Source organism: Lonchura striata, chromosome 8 (genome assembly GCF_050655825.1).
Source record: "Lonchura striata isolate lonStrDom1 chromosome 8, ASM5065582v1, whole genome shotgun sequence".
Taxonomy (NCBI): domain Eukaryota; kingdom Metazoa; phylum Chordata; class Aves; order Passeriformes; family Estrildidae; genus Lonchura; species Lonchura striata.
The window spans coordinates 17,300,455-17,319,659 of record NC_140710.1 but is presented as its reverse complement, the minus strand read 5'-3'; the positions used below and the strand labels follow the sequence as shown (position 1 = coordinate 17,319,659).

General features: G+C 38.6%; 2 protein-coding genes across 14 annotated transcripts in view; one reads left to right on the top strand and one right to left on the bottom strand.

The window, feature by feature from the left end:
* Window positions 1–6,575, top strand: part of ABCA4 (ATP binding cassette subfamily A member 4) — a 72,249-nt gene extending 65,674 nt beyond the window's left edge. For both annotated transcript variants that reach the window (XM_085586466.1, XM_085586467.1), the window contains 8 exons: window positions 152–214; window positions 326–432; window positions 1,393–1,534; window positions 2,117–2,251; window positions 3,425–3,528; window positions 3,615–3,707; window positions 4,029–4,278; window positions 5,136–6,575. In XM_085586466.1, the coding sequence (XP_085442592.1) occupies window positions 152–214; window positions 326–432; window positions 1,393–1,534; window positions 2,117–2,251; window positions 3,425–3,528; window positions 3,615–3,707; window positions 4,029–4,278; window positions 5,136–5,258 (1,017 nt within the window). In that variant the 3' untranslated portion in view covers window positions 5,259–6,575. The remainder of the gene's footprint in view (window positions 1–151; window positions 215–325; window positions 433–1,392; window positions 1,535–2,116; window positions 2,252–3,424; window positions 3,529–3,614; window positions 3,708–4,028; window positions 4,279–5,135) is intronic.
* Window positions 6,474–19,205, bottom strand: part of LOC110468229 (very-long-chain enoyl-CoA reductase) — a 27,024-nt gene continuing 14,292 nt past the window's right edge. For 6 of the 12 annotated variants that reach the window (XM_085586499.1, XM_021525941.3, XM_085586509.1 and 3 more), the window contains 10 exons: window positions 19,064–19,108; window positions 17,675–17,778; window positions 15,594–15,709; window positions 15,378–15,483; window positions 10,918–10,990; window positions 10,783–10,826; window positions 9,377–9,434; window positions 8,812–8,900; window positions 7,861–7,906; window positions 6,474–7,761 (listed from right to left, as the gene is read on the bottom strand). In XM_085586499.1, coding sequence (XP_085442625.1) covers window positions 7,634–7,761; window positions 7,861–7,906; window positions 8,812–8,900; window positions 9,377–9,434; window positions 10,783–10,826; window positions 10,918–10,990; window positions 15,378–15,483; window positions 15,594–15,709; window positions 17,675–17,778; window positions 19,064–19,108 — 809 coding nt within the window. In that variant the 3' untranslated portion in view covers window positions 6,474–7,633. Of the gene's footprint in view, window positions 7,762–7,860; window positions 7,987–8,811; window positions 8,901–9,376; window positions 9,435–10,782; window positions 10,827–10,917; window positions 10,991–15,377; window positions 15,484–15,593; window positions 15,710–17,674; window positions 17,779–19,063; window positions 19,109–19,205 lie in introns of those variants that run through there. The other 6 variants (XM_085586501.1, XM_085586503.1, XM_085586507.1 and 3 more) reach the window with 3 other exon arrangements.

Genomic DNA, 19,205 nt, shown 5'->3' with positions numbered 1-19,205 from the left:
AAGAATGAAAAAAATATTTACTCCTGTCTCAGTTCTAAAGTTTCCTCATCCCAATAGCATTAAACTAAACTAAAAATTCAGATGATTTTCATTTCTGTAGATGTCTTGAAACATAAACTTTCCCTTTTATTCCTTCCCCCTGTCAATATAGATTTATGCAGGGCGAAGCAAGCCTGCAGTGGACAGACTCTGTGTTGGCATCCGTCCCGGAGAGGTAGGTTGTTCAATAACACTGGATTACATTCCATGGATCAGTTCAGATTTTATGCCCCTGCTGATTTGCAAGTTGGAAATACTAAAGAATGTGATAAATTTTGCAATTTAGTGTTTTGGCCTTTTGGGAGTGAATGGTGCTGGCAAAACAACAACATTCAAAATGCTGACTGGAGATACTGATGTGACATCTGGAGATGCTGTAGTGGCTGGCAGTAGGTAAGTACCTTGAAAAAAACCCTGTGACAGTCCATTTACCAGCATAGAACTGTCCAGATCACACTCTCAATGATCCAGCAGCTCTATGGCACCAAGATCACACACAAGGTAGCACACAATTGCATTTGATACCTTTAACACTTGTAAAATCTGTGGGTTAGTTGTAGTAATGCTTAACAGTGGGATATGGCAATCATATCTAGTGGCAAGAGCTCCCAAACATAAGATAACCCATCCAACAGGGTACTTTGATCTGAGCTTTGGGACTTTTCTCTGGCTGTTTCTAGCATCTTTGTTTACACAGTGCTGGCATAATGTCATAAGTTTTTACAGTTTGTTGGTTTACTTCCAGGTTGTGTGCCTTGGCTTGTTGGGTGTAGTTGGGATTTGATTCTTTGTCCACTGCTGTGATTTGAACAATAACTCTTCTGTTGCCAGGACATGGTCCTGGTCAGCCTGTTCTAGGTGACTCTGCCCAAGCAGGGTCAGTGGACAAGATAACCTCCAGGGCCCCCTTCCAACCACACCCATTCTGTGATTTTGTACTTCTCCTACTACCATTGAAGTGTTAGCCTTGTGTCCTGCCTATTTGTTGCTAATGACCATATTCTGAGCTGAAATAACTGCTTCTTTTTTCTAGATATAAACACTGATTTCAAAAAATAATAAACCCGAGTGGCTGTTTAAAGAACTTCTCATTAAGTTAGTCTATACTTTAACAAGAAAATGGGTGAGGGAAAATGGGCTTACACTCTCAACCAGGACTGAGCTGACTTAAGATAATAAGACCCCTTGCTCTTATGAACAGACAGATATTTTCATATCATGTTTTATCAGGAAGAATTAATTCTCCTCTTACAAGAATTGTTGCCCCAGAAAATAAGGATTTTATTCAAAGTGCTTTTCTCTGTCTTAGAGCTGGTATTACAGAACTACAACTCTTTTTCTTTGCTTCTCCAGTATATTGACCCATATTTCTAATGTTCATCAAAACATGGGATACTGCCCTCAGTTTGATGCCATTGATGACCTGCCCACAGGACGAGAACACCTCTATTTATATGCACGCTTGCGGGGGGTTCCAGCAGAAGAAATCAAGAGGGTAAAGTACTCTTGATTTTGATAGTTACAGTGATATTTTTGATGACTAATGGTGCTCTTAACATGCTAAAGGTCAGAATTTCCAAAATGTACTTGTTTTTCTGTGTATTGAAGTCCTGGGTGTGGTTCCTGTCATTTGGACAGTCAAGTAACAAGACCACACTACCGAATGCCAGTTCCCAGGTGTTAATGGTACTTGCAAATCTTTGGCACCAACAGTGGAAGGCTAAAGATGTGATTCCTGTGGCTCAGAATGGCACTGGTTCCTGTTTTGCTCTTGCCTTTAAAGCTGTGTTTGTACAGGGACGCAAGCATGAAGATTCCAAAAGAAAATAATTTAAATTCTTGTACAGATAGAAGTCTGTTGCAGAAGTCTACAGCTGAGGCTGCCTTATGGCTTTCCTTCACATAGGTAGAACGTCCCTCATCATCATCATAAATAGTTTGTACTTCCCTGGCCCAGTTCTAAAATGAATGTGCTAAAACCCAGGGGACTGTCATGTTTCTACCGGAAGAGGGATGCATCAACAATCCTGTCTGTTCTGCAGTCGCTGCTGTGTGAAACAGAAGGTCTTTTCCACAGGTTGCTGAATGGGGCATCCAGAAGCTGGGACTTCCTCTGTATGCAGACCACCTGGCAGGGACCTACAGTGGAGGCAACAAGCGCAAGCTCTCCACTGCCATTGCCCTGATAGGCTGCCCACCACTCATCTTGCTAGTAAGTGTCATGGAAACACAGCCCTGGGTAGTTCAATATAACATCTCATAATACTACATGCTAAAGAGCCACAAAGTCCTTGAAAGCTCCTTTCTGCCCTCAATTTACAGCTATTTCAGTGTAATTTTGAATTAAGTTCAGGTATTTTCTGGGATGAGTAACTGTGTTTCTAATGGACCACAAGTGATTACAAAAGAAAGATCTTCAAAAAAAAGTGTTGAGATAAAATATATAATCCAGAAAAATCTGAATTTAAACTGTTTTTTAGTTTCAATCTGCCTTTTCCTGTCAGAGTGTAACTACTGATGTAAAAGATGATCTTCCAACATATCCACCTGGCTTTATCCAGTAGAACAAAGGAAGATACGTACCCTTTTCCAGCCTTTAACATCTTTGGAATAAATGAAACAAATTTATACTATACAAATGCTGAAATGTAGTTCTTGCCAAATAAAATAAGTGATCAGATAATTGCAAATCTAAAGGGAAATTCAGTAAGAAACTACTACAGAAATTCTTTATTTAGACTATATTCTACCACCTTAATTTGTATGTCTATGACTTTTAGACACAATCACTTTTACTTTGTAAAGTCTATGAAGTAGCGTTTTAATACATATTAGTAGCCTGATTCCTTGTACCATTTAATATGCCTTTACATGTATTCTACCTGTAGTAAATAGTCAGATGAAATGTTTTCTCATAATTTCTTAAGACAAAATGTTCAATGAAAATTTTTCTATCCTAATTTTGTTTACAGTTTTTGTTACTTTACTGAGTTAGCTGATTTACGTAGAATCAAATTCTTAGGTGACTTCAAGAATGACTAAAATTACTTCACTGATTTCTTGGATTGAACAATGTCCTATATGTTTATGCAAGTAAGACCTGGTGAGAGCTCATTGTTGCCCAGAAAAGGCACTTCCTTCCCTGTAGCTGTGCCCTACACAGACAACACTGTGTTCTTACCTGCAGTCCATGTTTCCGAATTGCTTTGTGCCAAGAAGCCCATTGGTACTCACTCACTTCTATTCTTCTCAAGGTCTATGTGCTTTCTCAAGGCACAGATTACCATAGAGAAACAATCACATGCTATGGTCCAAAAAATGACCTGATTTAAATAGATTTTCCCTGTTTTATCTGACTCTGATTGCCTTAACATTTCCATTACAGGATGAACCGACTACCGGGATGGACCCTCAGTCCCGGCGCCTCCTGTGGGACTCGATTGTTGGCGTGCTCAGAGATGGGCGAGCAGTGGTTCTAACCTCACACAGGTAAGAACAGTTCAAATGCAGAATCTGAAAGCACTGAAGTACATCTCTTGGCTTTTACCTCAAATATCTCTTCTCTGTTTTGAAAGTATGGAAGAATGTGAAGCTCTCTGTACTCGTTTAGCCATCATGGTACAAGGTACCTTCAAATGCCTAGGCACAATTCAGGAGCTAAAATACAAGTAAGTAGAATATTTTTATGGTGGTTTTTAATGGGAAAATTTGGTGTATGTGACATGTACTATTAATATAAACAATTCAATGGTTAACCACACCTATTTCTGGGTGGAGCTGTGCTGTATATTAGACAATCTGACCAGATCTCATTGCAACTCTATTATGCTACATACCACTTCTGCAAGGCAAATACAGGGTTTCCTAAAAAGCTGGATTGTATGCAATATCTTTACGTTATTGTTTTCATAGCTGCAGAAAAATAATTTCCTTCCTGAATGATGAAACAACCTCTTCACCCAATTCCTAAATCTGTATGTCCTTCACAGGTTTGGAGATGGCTACATTGTCACTCTGAAAATCAAAGCTCCAAAGTCTGGGCTGCCTCCAGATCCTGCTCCTGCTGAGAAATTCATACGCATCAACTTCCCAGGGAGTTTACAGAGAGAGAAACACTACAACATGCTGCAGTATCAGATTTGCTCTTCCTCTCTGGCTAAGATTTTTCGATTAATAATCTCCAATAAGGAAAATTTGCATATTGAAGAATATTCTGTGTCTCAAACAACATTAGATCAGGTGAGTAAAAAGTAAAACATCCACAAGAAAGTCTGTCTGGTGAGAATTAGGCAACATAATGGGGTTGTATCCAAACAAGTGAAGGACTAAATTGCCTAGAGAATTATCTCACACGTCTTTCTCAGGCAAGATTCCCAGGCCTCTCATCAAGGAGGGTGTATCAGTATGTTATTATTATGACTTATTCCCTGTGTAAATAGGTGCCATGTGAAAGCTGGTAAGACAGTGTTTCCTGTATGACAGAATTCACACAACCCATTCCTTCAGGAGCAGCATTCTGAGCAAGGTCAGCAATTTGGAATGAGACTGAGCTGAGAATAGCATTTTATTTTAAATAAGAGGTTTGGACTGTGTTGTGTTAAAGATACTGTGAGAAGCAATTAGACACACAAAACCTGGGAAGTCTACTGGGAGTTTTGAAAACACCCATTTGCTAGAGGGTATTGGCCCCATCTGTCTGCTTTCCTAAGTAACAAAGGGTCCACATATGCAAAGCTGTTTTTGTTGGGATTGCTAGAGTCATTCTAGGCTGCCTTTCAGCTTCTTACTAAAATATTCTGTGTCCTCTTTCCTATCACAACCAAACTCATGCTGTGCAAACTCTGCAAACCTGGCTGAAGCCATTTCTTCCTTAAGAAAAAGTAGGATTTTACTTGCAAGGAAGTACATCCAAAGGAAGGAATTTACAAGGAAGGTTATCAAAATAAAGGAGCAACTCATGATTTTAGCTGATAATGCAGTGTGTCAGTTCAGTGATGTCTATGGATTCCCCTTTTTGTCTGTTTCCTGCAGAGCAGTCATTCCACTAACTCATCTCAGTTGAAGACATGGTGATGTTGTCTGCTTTCCTCACACAGGTTTTTGTGAACTTTGCTAAACAGCAGATGGAGGATGAGGAAATTCCTTTGCATCCGCGTGCAGCTGGAGCCAGCCGAGAAGCCAGGGTGTCCCCAGCTCTGCATCAGCAGGCCGTTGCATAGACTGCTCCTGCAGCCTCCAGGCTGTGTGCATGCACAGTGCAAGCATGTGCCATACCAGAGCAGAGCAAGGGTAAAACAAAGGTTTGCACACTCAGTATATTACACTGATTTTTTTGCACCTTTCTGAGCACTTTGGTCTCAACAACAGCCCTAGCAACAGCCAACTTCTACTGCTCTACCAGTAACACTACGTGCTGAGAGTGTCAAAGGAAAGGCAGGTCCTCCTTGCTATAGAATAAAATCTTCCTCTAACATAAAGTCCATTGTAAGATACAAGAAGAGAAGTCTCATTCCTCCTTCTTGACATATAAGTAACATCAAAGACGGATCCTCTAGCTGGTACTTTCAGGCTGGCAGGTTTTTTCTTCTTTAACCCTTATGTCAACTGCTGTGAGTCAGCAGACAGACCCCAAGGCTGAGAGCATTGCCCAGCTTAGAAGCAGATTCCTGCTGTGCTGAGTGCACGGGACTATCAAGGTCAGAACAGTGCTGCCTGATGGGGCTAGTCCTGGGAGATTGCTTCACTGTCTCACCAGGCTGCCAGTGAAAACAGACGGTTGTCTCAGCAAGAATGAAAAGAATTAATTCAGAGCTCAGACCCAGACAAGAAACTTGCTTTAAAAAAAAAATTAATTAAAATGATCTCATACTCATCTTCAAGTTGCCTCAAAGAGAGGCCAAATGTCAAAATGGAGATTAAAAAGAAAGAGAGTATGTCCAAATCTGCCAAAGGTTTTGTTTTCTTGCAGAGACATGGAAAGGTCTCTTTGTTACTAAACAGGACCAATTTTTTCTTCTCTCCTGCGACTGGACATTAAGTTGGTGTAAAGTGTGAATCGGGTATGTGCTTTCTACCTCCTCAGAAGGAAAATTTCAACCTGCTTGTACTGCACACTGCAGCCAGTGGGAAATCATTTGACATTTAGCTCCTTTTTCTGCTTCACAGTTTAACTAGTAGAAAAACAATACTGAAAACAAATTCATGATGATGTATTGCTTCAGTTATTTATCAGATCTACTAATTTCTAAGAAATCTTCTCTAAGATATGTGACACAGAATTAAAATCTGGGTCATGTATTTTTGCTTTTAAAGATATTTTTCTTCAATTGATGTAGATTTTTTTTATAAGGACACTCTTGCTTTTTACTGTACAAAATATTATGAAACTTCAGCAACCGGCTGTAGCCTTCTCTTTTTGCCATAATTATTTCAACTGGTTTTAAAATAGATTTTATTGCATATTTCACCCTTACAAATAGTTGCAAAAATCTTTCTATACATCTATTATAGATAAATAAACTAATTATGAAACAAAACAGTATCTATGCATTCTCTTCATATTCTAAAATAGCTTCTTTAAAATGTCATTCAGATACATTTCAATAGCCTTTTTTAACTAGATTTACACAAAACCCAGCTAAGTCCCACAGAACATCCTGTGACAAAGGAAACACAGGAAGTCCAAAAGGAAGCTGATTTTCCTCCTTGGCTCTGAAAATAGGAAGAGCGTTCCAAGGACTAGCAGTCACTTCACGTATTTACAGTGTATTAAAAACTACTGAGAGAAGCCTGGTGTAAAAAGCTGGGTAAAAGGTTGATTAGTATCATAAGAAGATGTTATATCAAAATAGGCCAGATATCAAGGATATGGCATAGGTTAGATTGCTTCTGAATCTTATTTACTAGTATGCAACTACTAATGAAGACCGAAAACAAACAAAAAACCCCAGCACAGGATATGACATTCACAAATACTACAAATATTTCTTACTTAAGATTCTTTTGGCAAATTAGGGGTTAGACCCAAATCAGGTTCTCGAGATATGGCCTATTTCTTTATTCCAGGAACCATTCATATTCTTCGGTAATGTTATCTGTTACAAAGCACCTGCCTGCCTCCAGGCAGCACACACTCTTCAAGTCAAAGAAGGCAAATCATGCAACTGTCCTGAGGCCAGCTGGCCGTGCTGGCTGAACTGAGCTCTGATAGTTAGCTGGTGTGTCCTCGTTCCAGTGTACTTCTGTCTTGCAGAATGCCACTGCTAAATTTGGAGCTGCTTTTCAGCACAGACTTCTCAGGATCTCTGATCCGTCAATCTAGACAGACTAGTACAGAAAAATCTAAGTCAGGTTACAGTGAACTGCAAGGACCTTTTTTTGCAGTTGTGGAACAAAGCCTTATCTTTTAAGGTGCTTCTGAGTTGAGAATTCTTCAATGTAAGGAAGTATAGCTTTCAAGTGCATACAATTTCCCTTAGCAGTGGAGATTCAACATGCACCAAAATCCTTTTAATTAATTCATTTATTTGGCAGGACATTTATGAGGTTTGTCTTCTTGAAGTTCTGTGCAATATTCAAATTGAGCCTTCTTTTCTTACAACAAAAAGGGAATAATTGGCATTCTATGACTCGGATAATCCTTGAATTCTCGTAAGTAGGTGCAGTGTTTATCCTTTGCCCAGACTGTCATCTGAATGAAGCAAAGCAAGGTGAACAGTCCCACTGGAAGGAAGGAAAAAAAGGACACATTTCATTATCAGATTAAAAACATGCTCTTGCTGGTGACATCACTTCAGGTTGAAGTAGCAAAACATTACTCACCTGGAACACACTGAGTCATGATAGTGAAACTGATCCAGGTCCCCACCTGTTTTGGCCAAGGAAATTTAAAATATTTCTGGTGACAGCATTTGCATTTATCTCTCTATTGATCAAAATAACCTTGTCCTAGTATAGGTAAATAAAAAAATCAAGGTCAGCCAAATCAATTTCTACCGTTAATGACCTTTAGTCAAAAAGGTGAACAGTGCCTTATTATGACAAACAAAACCTTCATATTTGTTTCCACAGCTATTACAATGACAAACTTTTAAGCATTCAAACAGTGTCCTTCCTGTTTCTCTGCCTCATTTGTATTCATCAGACCTCCATCACTGTTAGCAATGGTAACTTTCTATAGTCCAAGGCCCAATGCTGTTCTCATTAACATCTGTTGATCTCTACTGAATTTCAAACCTTACACTGTCCTTCTGTGCAAGAATGAATGTTCCACTGAGTTGCACTGACTTTATCTGCTTTTGAATTCGGTCAGGAGTTTAGCTCCTGATTAAGGAATATGAAACGATAAACTGATGAAAGTTTCTAAAGCAGTCACCACCTACACAAGTGATTGTGTAACTTAAAATGGAGAAGACTTTGGCTCATTTTCTATCTTACAGTATCTTTTATTTGTCTGACCACTATTTTCCTGCTTGCAGTGATATTTCTAGGCTCTTACATTATAAATCCACCAGACACCTCCATTCCTTCATTGCAACACATGTTCAGTGACAATCTTCCTGTTCCTGGCTTTAGAATTTGCCCTGCTTTACAGTATATGTCTTGTCTAGCAGCCACACGGAAGCACTGGCCCAGGGTCTGGGGTTTAGGGAAGGAGGGGACATGTACTGAACTGAATGGTTTCAGAGGTTTTTTCCATGTAAAACATTCTAAAAGAAACAAAAATACATTCAGCAAAACTAAAATCTGAACATCTTGTTTGAAAATACATACCTCATATGTATAGTTAGGGCAAGATACAAAGAAAAACAGCCATGTGAAAGGATTCTTTGTTGGATATGGGATCTTACAGGTTTTGGATCCTACAGATTAGAAAACAAATCACAAAATATTCACACTCCTGAATATATTGTTTCCTGTAAAGACAATCCAGCTCCGCCTACTTCTGTCTCCTATGACTGCCAGAGGGACAAAGTGGGAAGACAGGATCACAAGAGGAATGGGACACCTGTAAGGGAACTTCCCCTTGCTCACCAGCAGAACATAGCTTCTTTCCTTTTGCACTGGCAGTATAACCAATGTAACTGCTCCAAACACAACCCAGCCCAAAACAATAAAGATTTCAGTAAGATAAGAAGCACTGTTCAACAGTGTCAGTCCTTGCACTGTTTGATTTCTCTTAGAATCCAATCTTTACAGTGGTGAGCAACCTGTGCTCCCACAGCAGTCAGCTGACAGGTATCAACACCCCCCAGGATCAGGTCTTTCCTGAAGCAGAGTAACTGAAGGAAGTACTGAATGGCTGTGCAAAAATGAAAAATGATGATGCAGTTTTTACCATTTCTCCAGAGGTCACTGAGTGCAACATGAATGGAAAAATTTCCAGCTTCACACAGCTGCAAGAAAAATTATGACAGTTAAAAATGTTCTTCTATTTGTTTTTCTTCCTTTTGTTATTTCCTGAGGTTCTTTAAAATATTTAAGAAAAGGAAAATAATGTATTATAAACATAATAAATATCCTTAACTAAGACTGCTGACAGAAGGATGAAACATATCCATTCAAATATGAGTCCATATTATATTCTTTTATATATTTATGATATTTTTCAGAAACTGGACTCCATGTCCAAAATATCAAATTTATTACTTACATAATCCCCTTGAAATCTAAATAAACCACAGGAGATAGAAGTGAACTCGGGGGATAGTTGCTTTATCTTTTGATCATTCTTATGCCTTTAAAAACATCCCAAAAATTATCTGCATAGTCTTTGTTTCTCAGAAGTTATTAAAACCCCAAGGAAGATACAGTTTGGTGTACAAGTAAGTTTTCTTCTCTGGACTATAATTGATATGAATCATGAAATATAATTGACCCAGCTTCCTTCACTGGATTTAAAGAATGCTTCCCCAATCAATTATGAAGAGAGTGTATTGAAATGACCCATTTGTATGATTATGGACAGTCTCCAGGGTCTGCAATGCATAACTATTAGCAAATGACTAGTGGTCAGAGCCTCCGAGTTTTATTCCCAGCTCTGTGCTTTCAGTTATGGAGTTTCTCGATAAAATATGACCTCAAAGAATTTTCACCCTGGGAAGCTGCTTTGGGATCCTGCAGTCACTGATGATTAATTTGTCAAAGCAAGTGAGCAGCTGATGTTCTAAACAAGTTACACATACATAGGAAAGTCTTTTTATGGAGGTACATCTTTATTGGCTACACTGACTTTGCTTCTGCATGAAATGTTTTTAGGAACTGTGAGAATGAGAAGTGGCTGAAGCATCTTGAATCATAAAGAAAGATGTAAACAGATTTTTGAAGCTCAGCAAAATGAAATTTTATCACTGGAAATTATCGGCAACATACTCTCTTAGTTGGCCACTTCTCTGAGATTTATGATCCATTGTGATTTTTAACACTCAATACACAGTTCACAAAACAAATTCACTGGCTTTTAAACACAGGGTCACAAACTTTCAAAGATTATGAGAGATCATCTCAGCAGATAAATAGTCTAGTCTTGGAATGGACACTGAATCAAAATATTCCTTTGTGTACAAAATCACATTAAAAACTGATGGATTTATCTGTTTTGCATGCAAGTGGTTGGCTTTAGTAGTAGACATGCCATATGTCCTAGTCCTAAGTATCTGTTTATCCTACTCCCTCCTCCACTTATATGACAAAAGAAACAAGGCAAGATATTTTAGCATTTTATAGAAAAAGCAAGAAACCTACCAGAAACATGATCACAGCAAAATTTATCTGTTTTTTCCCATAAGCTATTAAAAAAAGAGTTTGCATGTCATTAATACTAGTACACAAAGCACATACATAAATACTTAAATCATTGAGGGTTGTTTTGCTACTTACAAGGAGGAGTGTAAAGAGGATGATTGATGTAATATGCAAGCCAAGCTGCAAATCCCCAGTAATATAAGCAGTTCTGAAAAATAAGCAATTTTTCTTTGTTTTAGTACAGTCTTTTAGGCCAATATTCACTGCAAGGACTGTTGATAACAATGGATTGGGACAATCCTTCAACTTGCTGATAATACAAGAAATGGCAATACTAAGTGTGGTAGGTGGGAGCAGGTAACAGGAAATAAGAAAGGAAATAGTATTAATAGAGTTAAGATTTCCTCTAAAATATCTCGGACATTTTAAATTTATAAACAGTTTTAGAAAGTATGATCATATGACTGAAAACAAAATTATTTTGTCTGGCAAACCATCGGGCAAAGTTGAAGAACATACAGACTGTATGTTAAAAAGAAACTTGTTTTGCTTACCCCTGAGACTGTAAGACCAGATTTAAGCACTGTCCTCTCTTCTCGGTTTATTATTTTGCATTGCCCAATCTCCTGTCCTCTTCTTCACCCCATCAGTTTCTTTCTTTCCCATCCATTAACTTTTCCTCTACACTTTCACTGTGATTTCCCTTTTGCTGCTGTCACTGTGTTTCTGCAATGCAGTTTCCACTCTCTAAACTCTCATAACACAGCTGTCACTAATGGCTGTACTGACACATTCCTGACCAATCTCAGTGCTTGTTCGTAGGCTTCATCCATGAAAAAACTACTTACAATGACAATCTTTACCTCTTATTTGGCCTCCTTGGCCCTGTCTCCTGGGGGGTGGGATTTTTTTTTGACAGTCATTGCTGCTCTGGTGTCTTGGTGACATTTTATACTCCCTCCTTATATACATGTAGGTGGAAAGGAGGCCCTTTCTTGGGCCCTTCCCTTGCTCTGTGCTCTAACCTCTAGGTGCCATTCTTTTGCAGACAGACATTAACCCTCAACAATTCCTACATTTGCCTCTCATCAGTTTAGTCTTCTTTTACCCAAGCTAGTGGCTCAGTTTTTGATGTATTAGGGTATGTTTATTTATCACCTGGATTTCAGCAAGACCACAACTGAGCTCTTTATCTTTCTTTTACCACTTCTCTGTTCTTTTCTTTGCCTTATCTTTCTTTGCATCCTATTTTTAATATTGAGCAAAATTCTGATCCTCTTACTCTTTCTCGTAAAGGTCCTCTACTCTTTCTGGTCCTCTTTCTTTTTCTTGGCCTTCCAAATAGGTTCCTATACCTTAGACATTCCTAGGTGTTTCTGCTATCTCCTTCACCACTTCCTTCCCTGATCTTGCAGGCAAAAATCCAATCCAAGGCTGTCCTGCCTGATTTAACTTTTTTTTTTGTTTGTTTGTTTGTTGTTTTTTTTTTTGTTTTTTGTTTTTTTTTTCTTTGAATTTTGCAGTCTTTTCCCCCTGTATGTACCAGAACTGCATTTCTAGCAATACTACCCTGGAAAAGTGATTACCTCAGCGTGTCCAACCTGCACTAGCTGGCTGCAGTGTCTGATGGTGCATTTTTCTGAAAATGCTGGTGCCCCCTCATCTACTGCAAACAGCTGTATCAAACATTCAGTTGCATTTCCATTTTCTCAGGGTTAATTGAACCACTGCAGTGCCCAGCGACCTCAGACAAAATGGACACCCTTTTGGGTATGCTGTAGTACAAGCACTAAGTATGTCCTTGCTCTGAGATTGTGTAAGAGATAACTGATGAGAAAAAGCAAATTGTTAACCAGTAATTACAAATCAAGTGGGATGAATAAGCAGAAAAAATAAATAGCTTCCCTGTGATGACTTCATTTTCCCCCAGGAAATGCAGCAGAACCAGTGAGGGGCAGTAAAAGTACTGTCCTATCCATAAACTACTGCTTCCTCCCTATAACTACCTTCTTCAACCAGCACTTAAAATTTACTGATCACTGTACAAACTTAGATGGAAACAGTTTCTTGTAATCTTGGAATGGCAACTTCAGAAAAACCTTCTCCTAGCTTCAAGGCTTGGCACGGGATGGAACATATGGCAATGGATTTCAGTGAAGTAAAATTAAATAAATAAATAATCATGGCTCAGTCCCCAATAATACATGTTGTAATTGAACTCAACAAGTGCTATTCAGCCAAAGAACATGATTTACTGCAAGAGTATTCCTCAGTTATAACAAAAGAAACTTCAAAATTAGTGGGGTCTACCACTGCTAAGGACCTTTACAGTAATACTTGTAAATGTCCAGCTGCCACTTGAATCCTTATTCCTCATACAAACACCTTCAGTGAGGTTCAAATAGGAACATAAAGACTTCATAAACTCACTTGTAAAAAAGAAAGAGTTTCTGTGAATCCTGAATGATAAAGCTTTACAACAGTCTCTTATAATGCTGTGGGTCAAGTTCATATATTGCAGGGATCCCATAAGTAACTTATTCCTAAGTTTCCAAACTTACAGTTAGGACTTTTGTCTTCTCTACTGCAATTGAGAATCCATAGTTCTTGATATCCTGCCAATGTTTATTCATGACCAGCATGTACCCTTCTCTTTGTCTTCTTGTCTTCTGGTTTAAATAGTATTTATTTAGATCTAATGTTCTCTTTCCTCCAGATGTTTTTCTACAAAGTGATGATATCCCTTCTTTTTACTTACAAAAATGTTCATGGGTAAATAAAGACCATATGAGACCAATCATGAGACTAATCTTTGAGGAATTCTTCTGGTAATTCTCTATTATTAAAGGTCGGGCTGATCCTTTTTTGGCACAACCATAATTATCTTTCTTTCACTTAGTTCCTTTATCACCACACAATTTTTTTGTTTACTGGGTCCAGATAAATCAGGTATTCTACCTTTCAAATTCCTAGAAAAATTATGTCTTAGAAAAAATTATACTATGTTAGATACTCTGCTTTTGGTAAAGCTGATGCATTGTAGGGCATAAATTATTCCTAGTTCAATTTTGGAAAAAGGGATGAAAATCACATCTCTCATCAATTCTCATCTCAGATTTCTGCCTACTGAGATTGAAGTATCTCCTGTACCCACAGCATTCCACTGCACTTAGGAAACAAGCCATCTCTATATGCTGTGTATGTGATCAAACCCTGAAAGTAAGAAGCTTTGTCTACCGCTTTTATGTGATTGAAAAATGGAAAAAGACATGTGATTTTTTTCATACTGGCACAATTTTGGAGTAACACTGCCAAGGCAAATAAAATTATAAAAGCAAATCAAACCCAAGCATTGCTAAACACATAGAATAAGAACTGAGAGCAACTTTACAGATGAAAGCAAGGGCCACCAATCTGAGAAGATGGAAAAGAGGAAGAGATCAGAATGACTGGTACAAATGTCAGTTTTAGCAACAACCATTTGTATGGTCTAAAAGGAACAAGTAGTTGTCAGAGATGACAGTGAGAAAAATAATTATCACACTGATTGTTTTTTTGAGGTAAAGTTGCTAATTTATCTGCTGTTTAGCATGCGTTATCAACTGTTGTGTCAAGAACAAAAGATCTACAAGATCTGTTGTGCCAAGAATGAGATCTGCAAACCTTTTAACAATTCTTGCTGCAGGAAATACAATGAATTTCTAGGGAGGATTTTTTTGGAGGGCCACTGCTCCACTACAGACCCTCCTTTCCTGAAAGCTATCACCTGAAGGACCAGAGCCACTGGCCAGCTGTAAGGAGGTAGCCACAAGGTAGAGCTTCAGCTGCTACAAGTCACTGCCATAGAGCAAATTACAAGGAACTGCCTAAATCCCAAATGTTAAAATTCCCAAATGCTTTTCCAGTTGATAATCTCTTGTCTTCCTTAGAATAAATTGTACTTTTGATTACTAGTGTATTCTCTGTTGCAAACATTTGTAAAATAATTACAGTTTATGCATAACCATGCAGTCACTGCACTACTTCTCAGACACCCAGGGAACAGAGTCTGCACCCCAAGAGCTGCCGTGTGCCACAGCAGTGCTGGTGACATCAGGGATTGCTCCTGTGGTAAAGAAAATGCTTAACAACTGGGCTGCTTTGCACTGGATCAAAGGTAAATTAACAGTTCCTTAACAGCAAAGAGGATTTTTGGGGCAAAGCAGATATAAAATGACTGCTACAAAGATTTTTTTTTTTCTAAAAAAGCAGCTCTCCCACCATTGTGCCTGCCTGTACTAACTTTAAAGTTAACTTGGTCCTCAAACATTCACACCTAAAGATCTAGCTGAGTGAAAAGGAAGGGTATGCTGAAGGTTTAAAATTCTAAAAAGTAATGAGACTTCTATATTATTAGTAACAGTTTGACAGCATGTGGGTTATACAATAGTGACATTAAGAAATCTTCTGAAAGAACTTTGGGCAGCTTTATGGGTGAGATTTGCTGTGCATTGCTACAGAAGCCACACAAAAATGTCTGTGGTGCAGAGGCAGAGCATAGGCTGGCTAGGCTGCATTTGTAAGGGCAGCTGTGGATAGATTCTGGCACAATTTACCTTCACAATATTCCTCAGTGGCATAGTCCCACGGGAGAATCGATGAACAAATACTGTTTCAATCAACCTTTTGATGTAGTGGAAAGAATGGCAGATACATGCCAAGCTAGAAACAACAAGACAAAAGCATTTAAGAGTGCTTAAAAAAACCACGTGTGGCAAGACATTTGGAATAAGACTACAAGAAATACTGCTCAAGCCTGCAAACAGACTTACTTAACTACTGGGTGCGGACTTGATGTAAACCTCTCATCCAGTCCATAGACAAAAGTCATGCGGAAATAAAACACAAAATAGATGAACAATGGACCTGTATATTCTATCAAAAATACCTGCAAAAAGAGAGAAAATAATTAGACAGATGAATTAGATGATGGTTTTGCTTTGGTCTCTTTGTGGTAACTAATGCAGTGGGATAAACACCTCCATGCATCCAGGATGGCATTAAGAGAGGCAGGGAGGGAGTAGAAGGTTTGGGCTCGGGCTGTGAAACTGGTAGCCATGCACATGAATATTTTGCAATGATTTGTCTCAGTTGCATTCAAACAGCCATTGCCAGTGCAGCAGACACAGTATGGGTATGAACATATAATAATGGCAGCCCAGAGATCATGACAAATATGCATGCATGTTACATTTATGCAGCTCTCACCCTTCTCTTGCACTCAAAAGCTGTTGCTTTATTTTGGTTTAAAATGAAATTTGGTGAAGAATTTGTCTTGAGAAATAGGAGTTCTGCTTCTACTGAATGAATTTTGTTTAAACTGGAAACACACCCATCTGTGTGAACAGTTAGCACAGCAGTTGTCCTGGGAAACAACAATTTCATTCTATGTTCAAACAAGTTTTAATTAGAATACTAGAAGGAAAAAAAAATAAAGGAAAAAAAAAAAAAAAACCAGAGGAAACCAGAGAAGCTATCCTCTAATTGATTTCATTTCAGATAAGTGTGTATTTCTTAGGAATATCACTTTAAATTGAAGTTAATTTTGGACCAAATATTAACAGCTGAATTTTCCACCCATCTATAAGCAAGGAAGGTAGGCCCATACCTCACTCACAGAGAAAGAAGGGAAACTGATTGTACTTCTGTCATAAACAAACAAACAAAAACCCAACAACTAAAGAAAGCAAACAAAAAAGAAACCCAAACAATCCCGTTCTTTAATGTGTTTACAGTTGTTTTGATACTCAGAAAAGTTGGGTTATTGACTTCTGTTACAATCAGCATTTTCTCTGGTGGAGATCAGGTTTGCTTAGAGATGAGAAGCTCATCTTTTTGATTTGATAATACTGAAGTATTTGTTTGTTTATATTTGAATGAAGTATCTTGAAGGGCAGAGAGAGTAAAAGACTATGAAACCGTAGAAGCTTGGTGTCACTCTGCCCAGTGATATTTTGGTGGATATCAATGCACACGTGTGAAGATGTGAAGACTCAGTCTTGCAAAACATATTTGACTTTTCTTATTTTGCCTCCTATTAACATTGTCTTTGCTATTTGTAATCAACACAAAGTTTTATTCATGTCTCATAGCTAATAAATGGTAAATATGCCTTTAAATTACAAGGTACTTTTCCCTTGACATTGTGCTGTTTATTGGAACTAGTGTAATATTGTGCTGCAAGGACCTTCTAGAGAGCTGGAAGGGTCATTGGTCACTTCACTGCATAAACAGCAGTGCTGTGTTGCCTCCCAGGTGAGTTGTGATATAATTTGCATTTGAGCTAAGACAGTAAATATGCAAGGTCTATGTGGATAGCTGCTAATATTGCAGAAATTATTAGCTGCCATTAGCCTGTCACTGGCATCCTGGGACACAGTCACATGCAGACAGCAAGTAATCATAATTTTATGCATTTTCTTGCTGAAGTCATTTCAAGTACTGACATGTGAAGTTGCTCCCATGCCTCTTAGCAGGACAAGCTCATTGGAGTATAATCCTAATTTTGTCAAGAGTTACACAGGTCCTGTGGAGCAGATTGCCAAAAGCATTTACATACCTAGTTCCTAATGATTTTGCAGTAGACATCCATTTGACAACCTGCATTTAGTTCTGTAGAGCCAACCTACCCTGAAGCAGGTTTTCCAATGCTGCTCTCCCAGGGAACTAAATAGGCATTCAATCTGTTACTGCTTTCCCTGATTAAATGAACTGAAGCAATGAGGATTCATTGCCTGCATCCACTATCAGAGCAGACATCATGCAGAAATATTGGAGAGAAACAAAAAGTGATGTAAGGATTAACTGTGGAAAACTAGCCATTAAAATGGCTCAGACTTGAAGCAGAGCTCACCGTAGTCCATCCTATCTGTGGCCCTAAATCTTTAAAGTATAAGGTAGCTGTTGTGCCAACAGGGAGGTGCTGCAGGATTTCTTCATCCCTCAGGGACTTTCCTTCTGAGAAGGAAAGAAGTAATTACATCTTAGTGACATTGAAGTCCACTTTGGAAGCATACTAGCTTTATATGGTGCTTTATCTATGAGAGTCCTTGATGTGATGTGGGTTTAGTGGAATCGCATTAAAAAGACCAAGAATATTTACACTTATTTTTTATTTATCCCTGTAATCACATATAACCCTGGATCCTCTGTTCACAACAAAACAGTTAAAAGAATTCTCAGTCCTATGTGCCTGCCTAGTCTAGTAGAATTTCTTCATCACTGCCAACAGCAGAATTTGTTGATGGGGCAATGCCCTTTATCACAGTTCACTGACCTCCTAGTCAGCTGCACCTCTCTCTACTGCTCTTCTCATTGCTTATCATCAGACAAACAGAAGATGTGTTTGGAAAACTCTCCTATAGAAATTTTCATGCCTTCTTTTCCAAAACAACCAGCTAGGAGGTGATTCCACTGTACTTGAGCTTTTAATGCCTAGATTTGGAGGAATCTCCAGAAGGCCAGCATTTTCTCATGGCAAGTCTCACTACATAAATTATTAGAGGAATCTGACAAGAGAGACCTTCAAAGAAGGAAACAAATAATCATACATCTATTTTCCATGTCCAGATTTTACACAATGAGCAAATCTTCACCAGCATACTTTTAAGGGATTGTTTAAATAAACTTACCCTTAATGAAAGCAAAGGAAGAAAGTGTTACATTTTAGCTAAAATTAATTAACACAGTTTGGCAATTAGACTTTCTTTTGTGGACTCAGGCCACGTAAGAGGCTTCTAGTAGCAATACCTACAAGTGTATTAATGAAGTCAGACAGCTGTCATCAGCTTTGTCAGCAATTGCTACATCCACAGCAATGTATTCTGCATTAGCTTCCATCAAAAGCCCTGTAATTCCTGCCTGAGAACAGGATTATGTGCATTGATAGCTCAAACTTAAAACCCCTTTTGGTACTCCCAGCTGAGCAGCATCATGGCTATCATTTGACTGCAGCTAAGGGCAGTGAGTATCTAGATCCTATGCAGTCTCTCTGAAAAGCAACAGTGCTCAGTAGTTAAGAAAGTGCATTGGAACAAGGTGCAAAGTCCTGAGTTAATTACCAGGCACCAGGCTGTAACTGTATTTCCTTCCAAAGAATTGTATTTGTTCTGGATTCTCTTCAGCCTTCACAGTGCTAATTAACGCAGCTGGAAACAGATTCTCAAGTGCCAATACCCTTAAGTACACCTTTCATGCCAGGGCCCTGCTCAGTTTAGTTACTCCAGACCTCACAAGTACTTACTTGGATCAAGTTTTATTGACTGCCTTGCTGGGTACCACCGAGGATCTGTAAGGCCATACAGAGTTGTGTGATATACAACGTTCAGTTTACATCACCCACTACTATAATGAACCCAATACAACAAGAAAAAAACCTTTGTTCA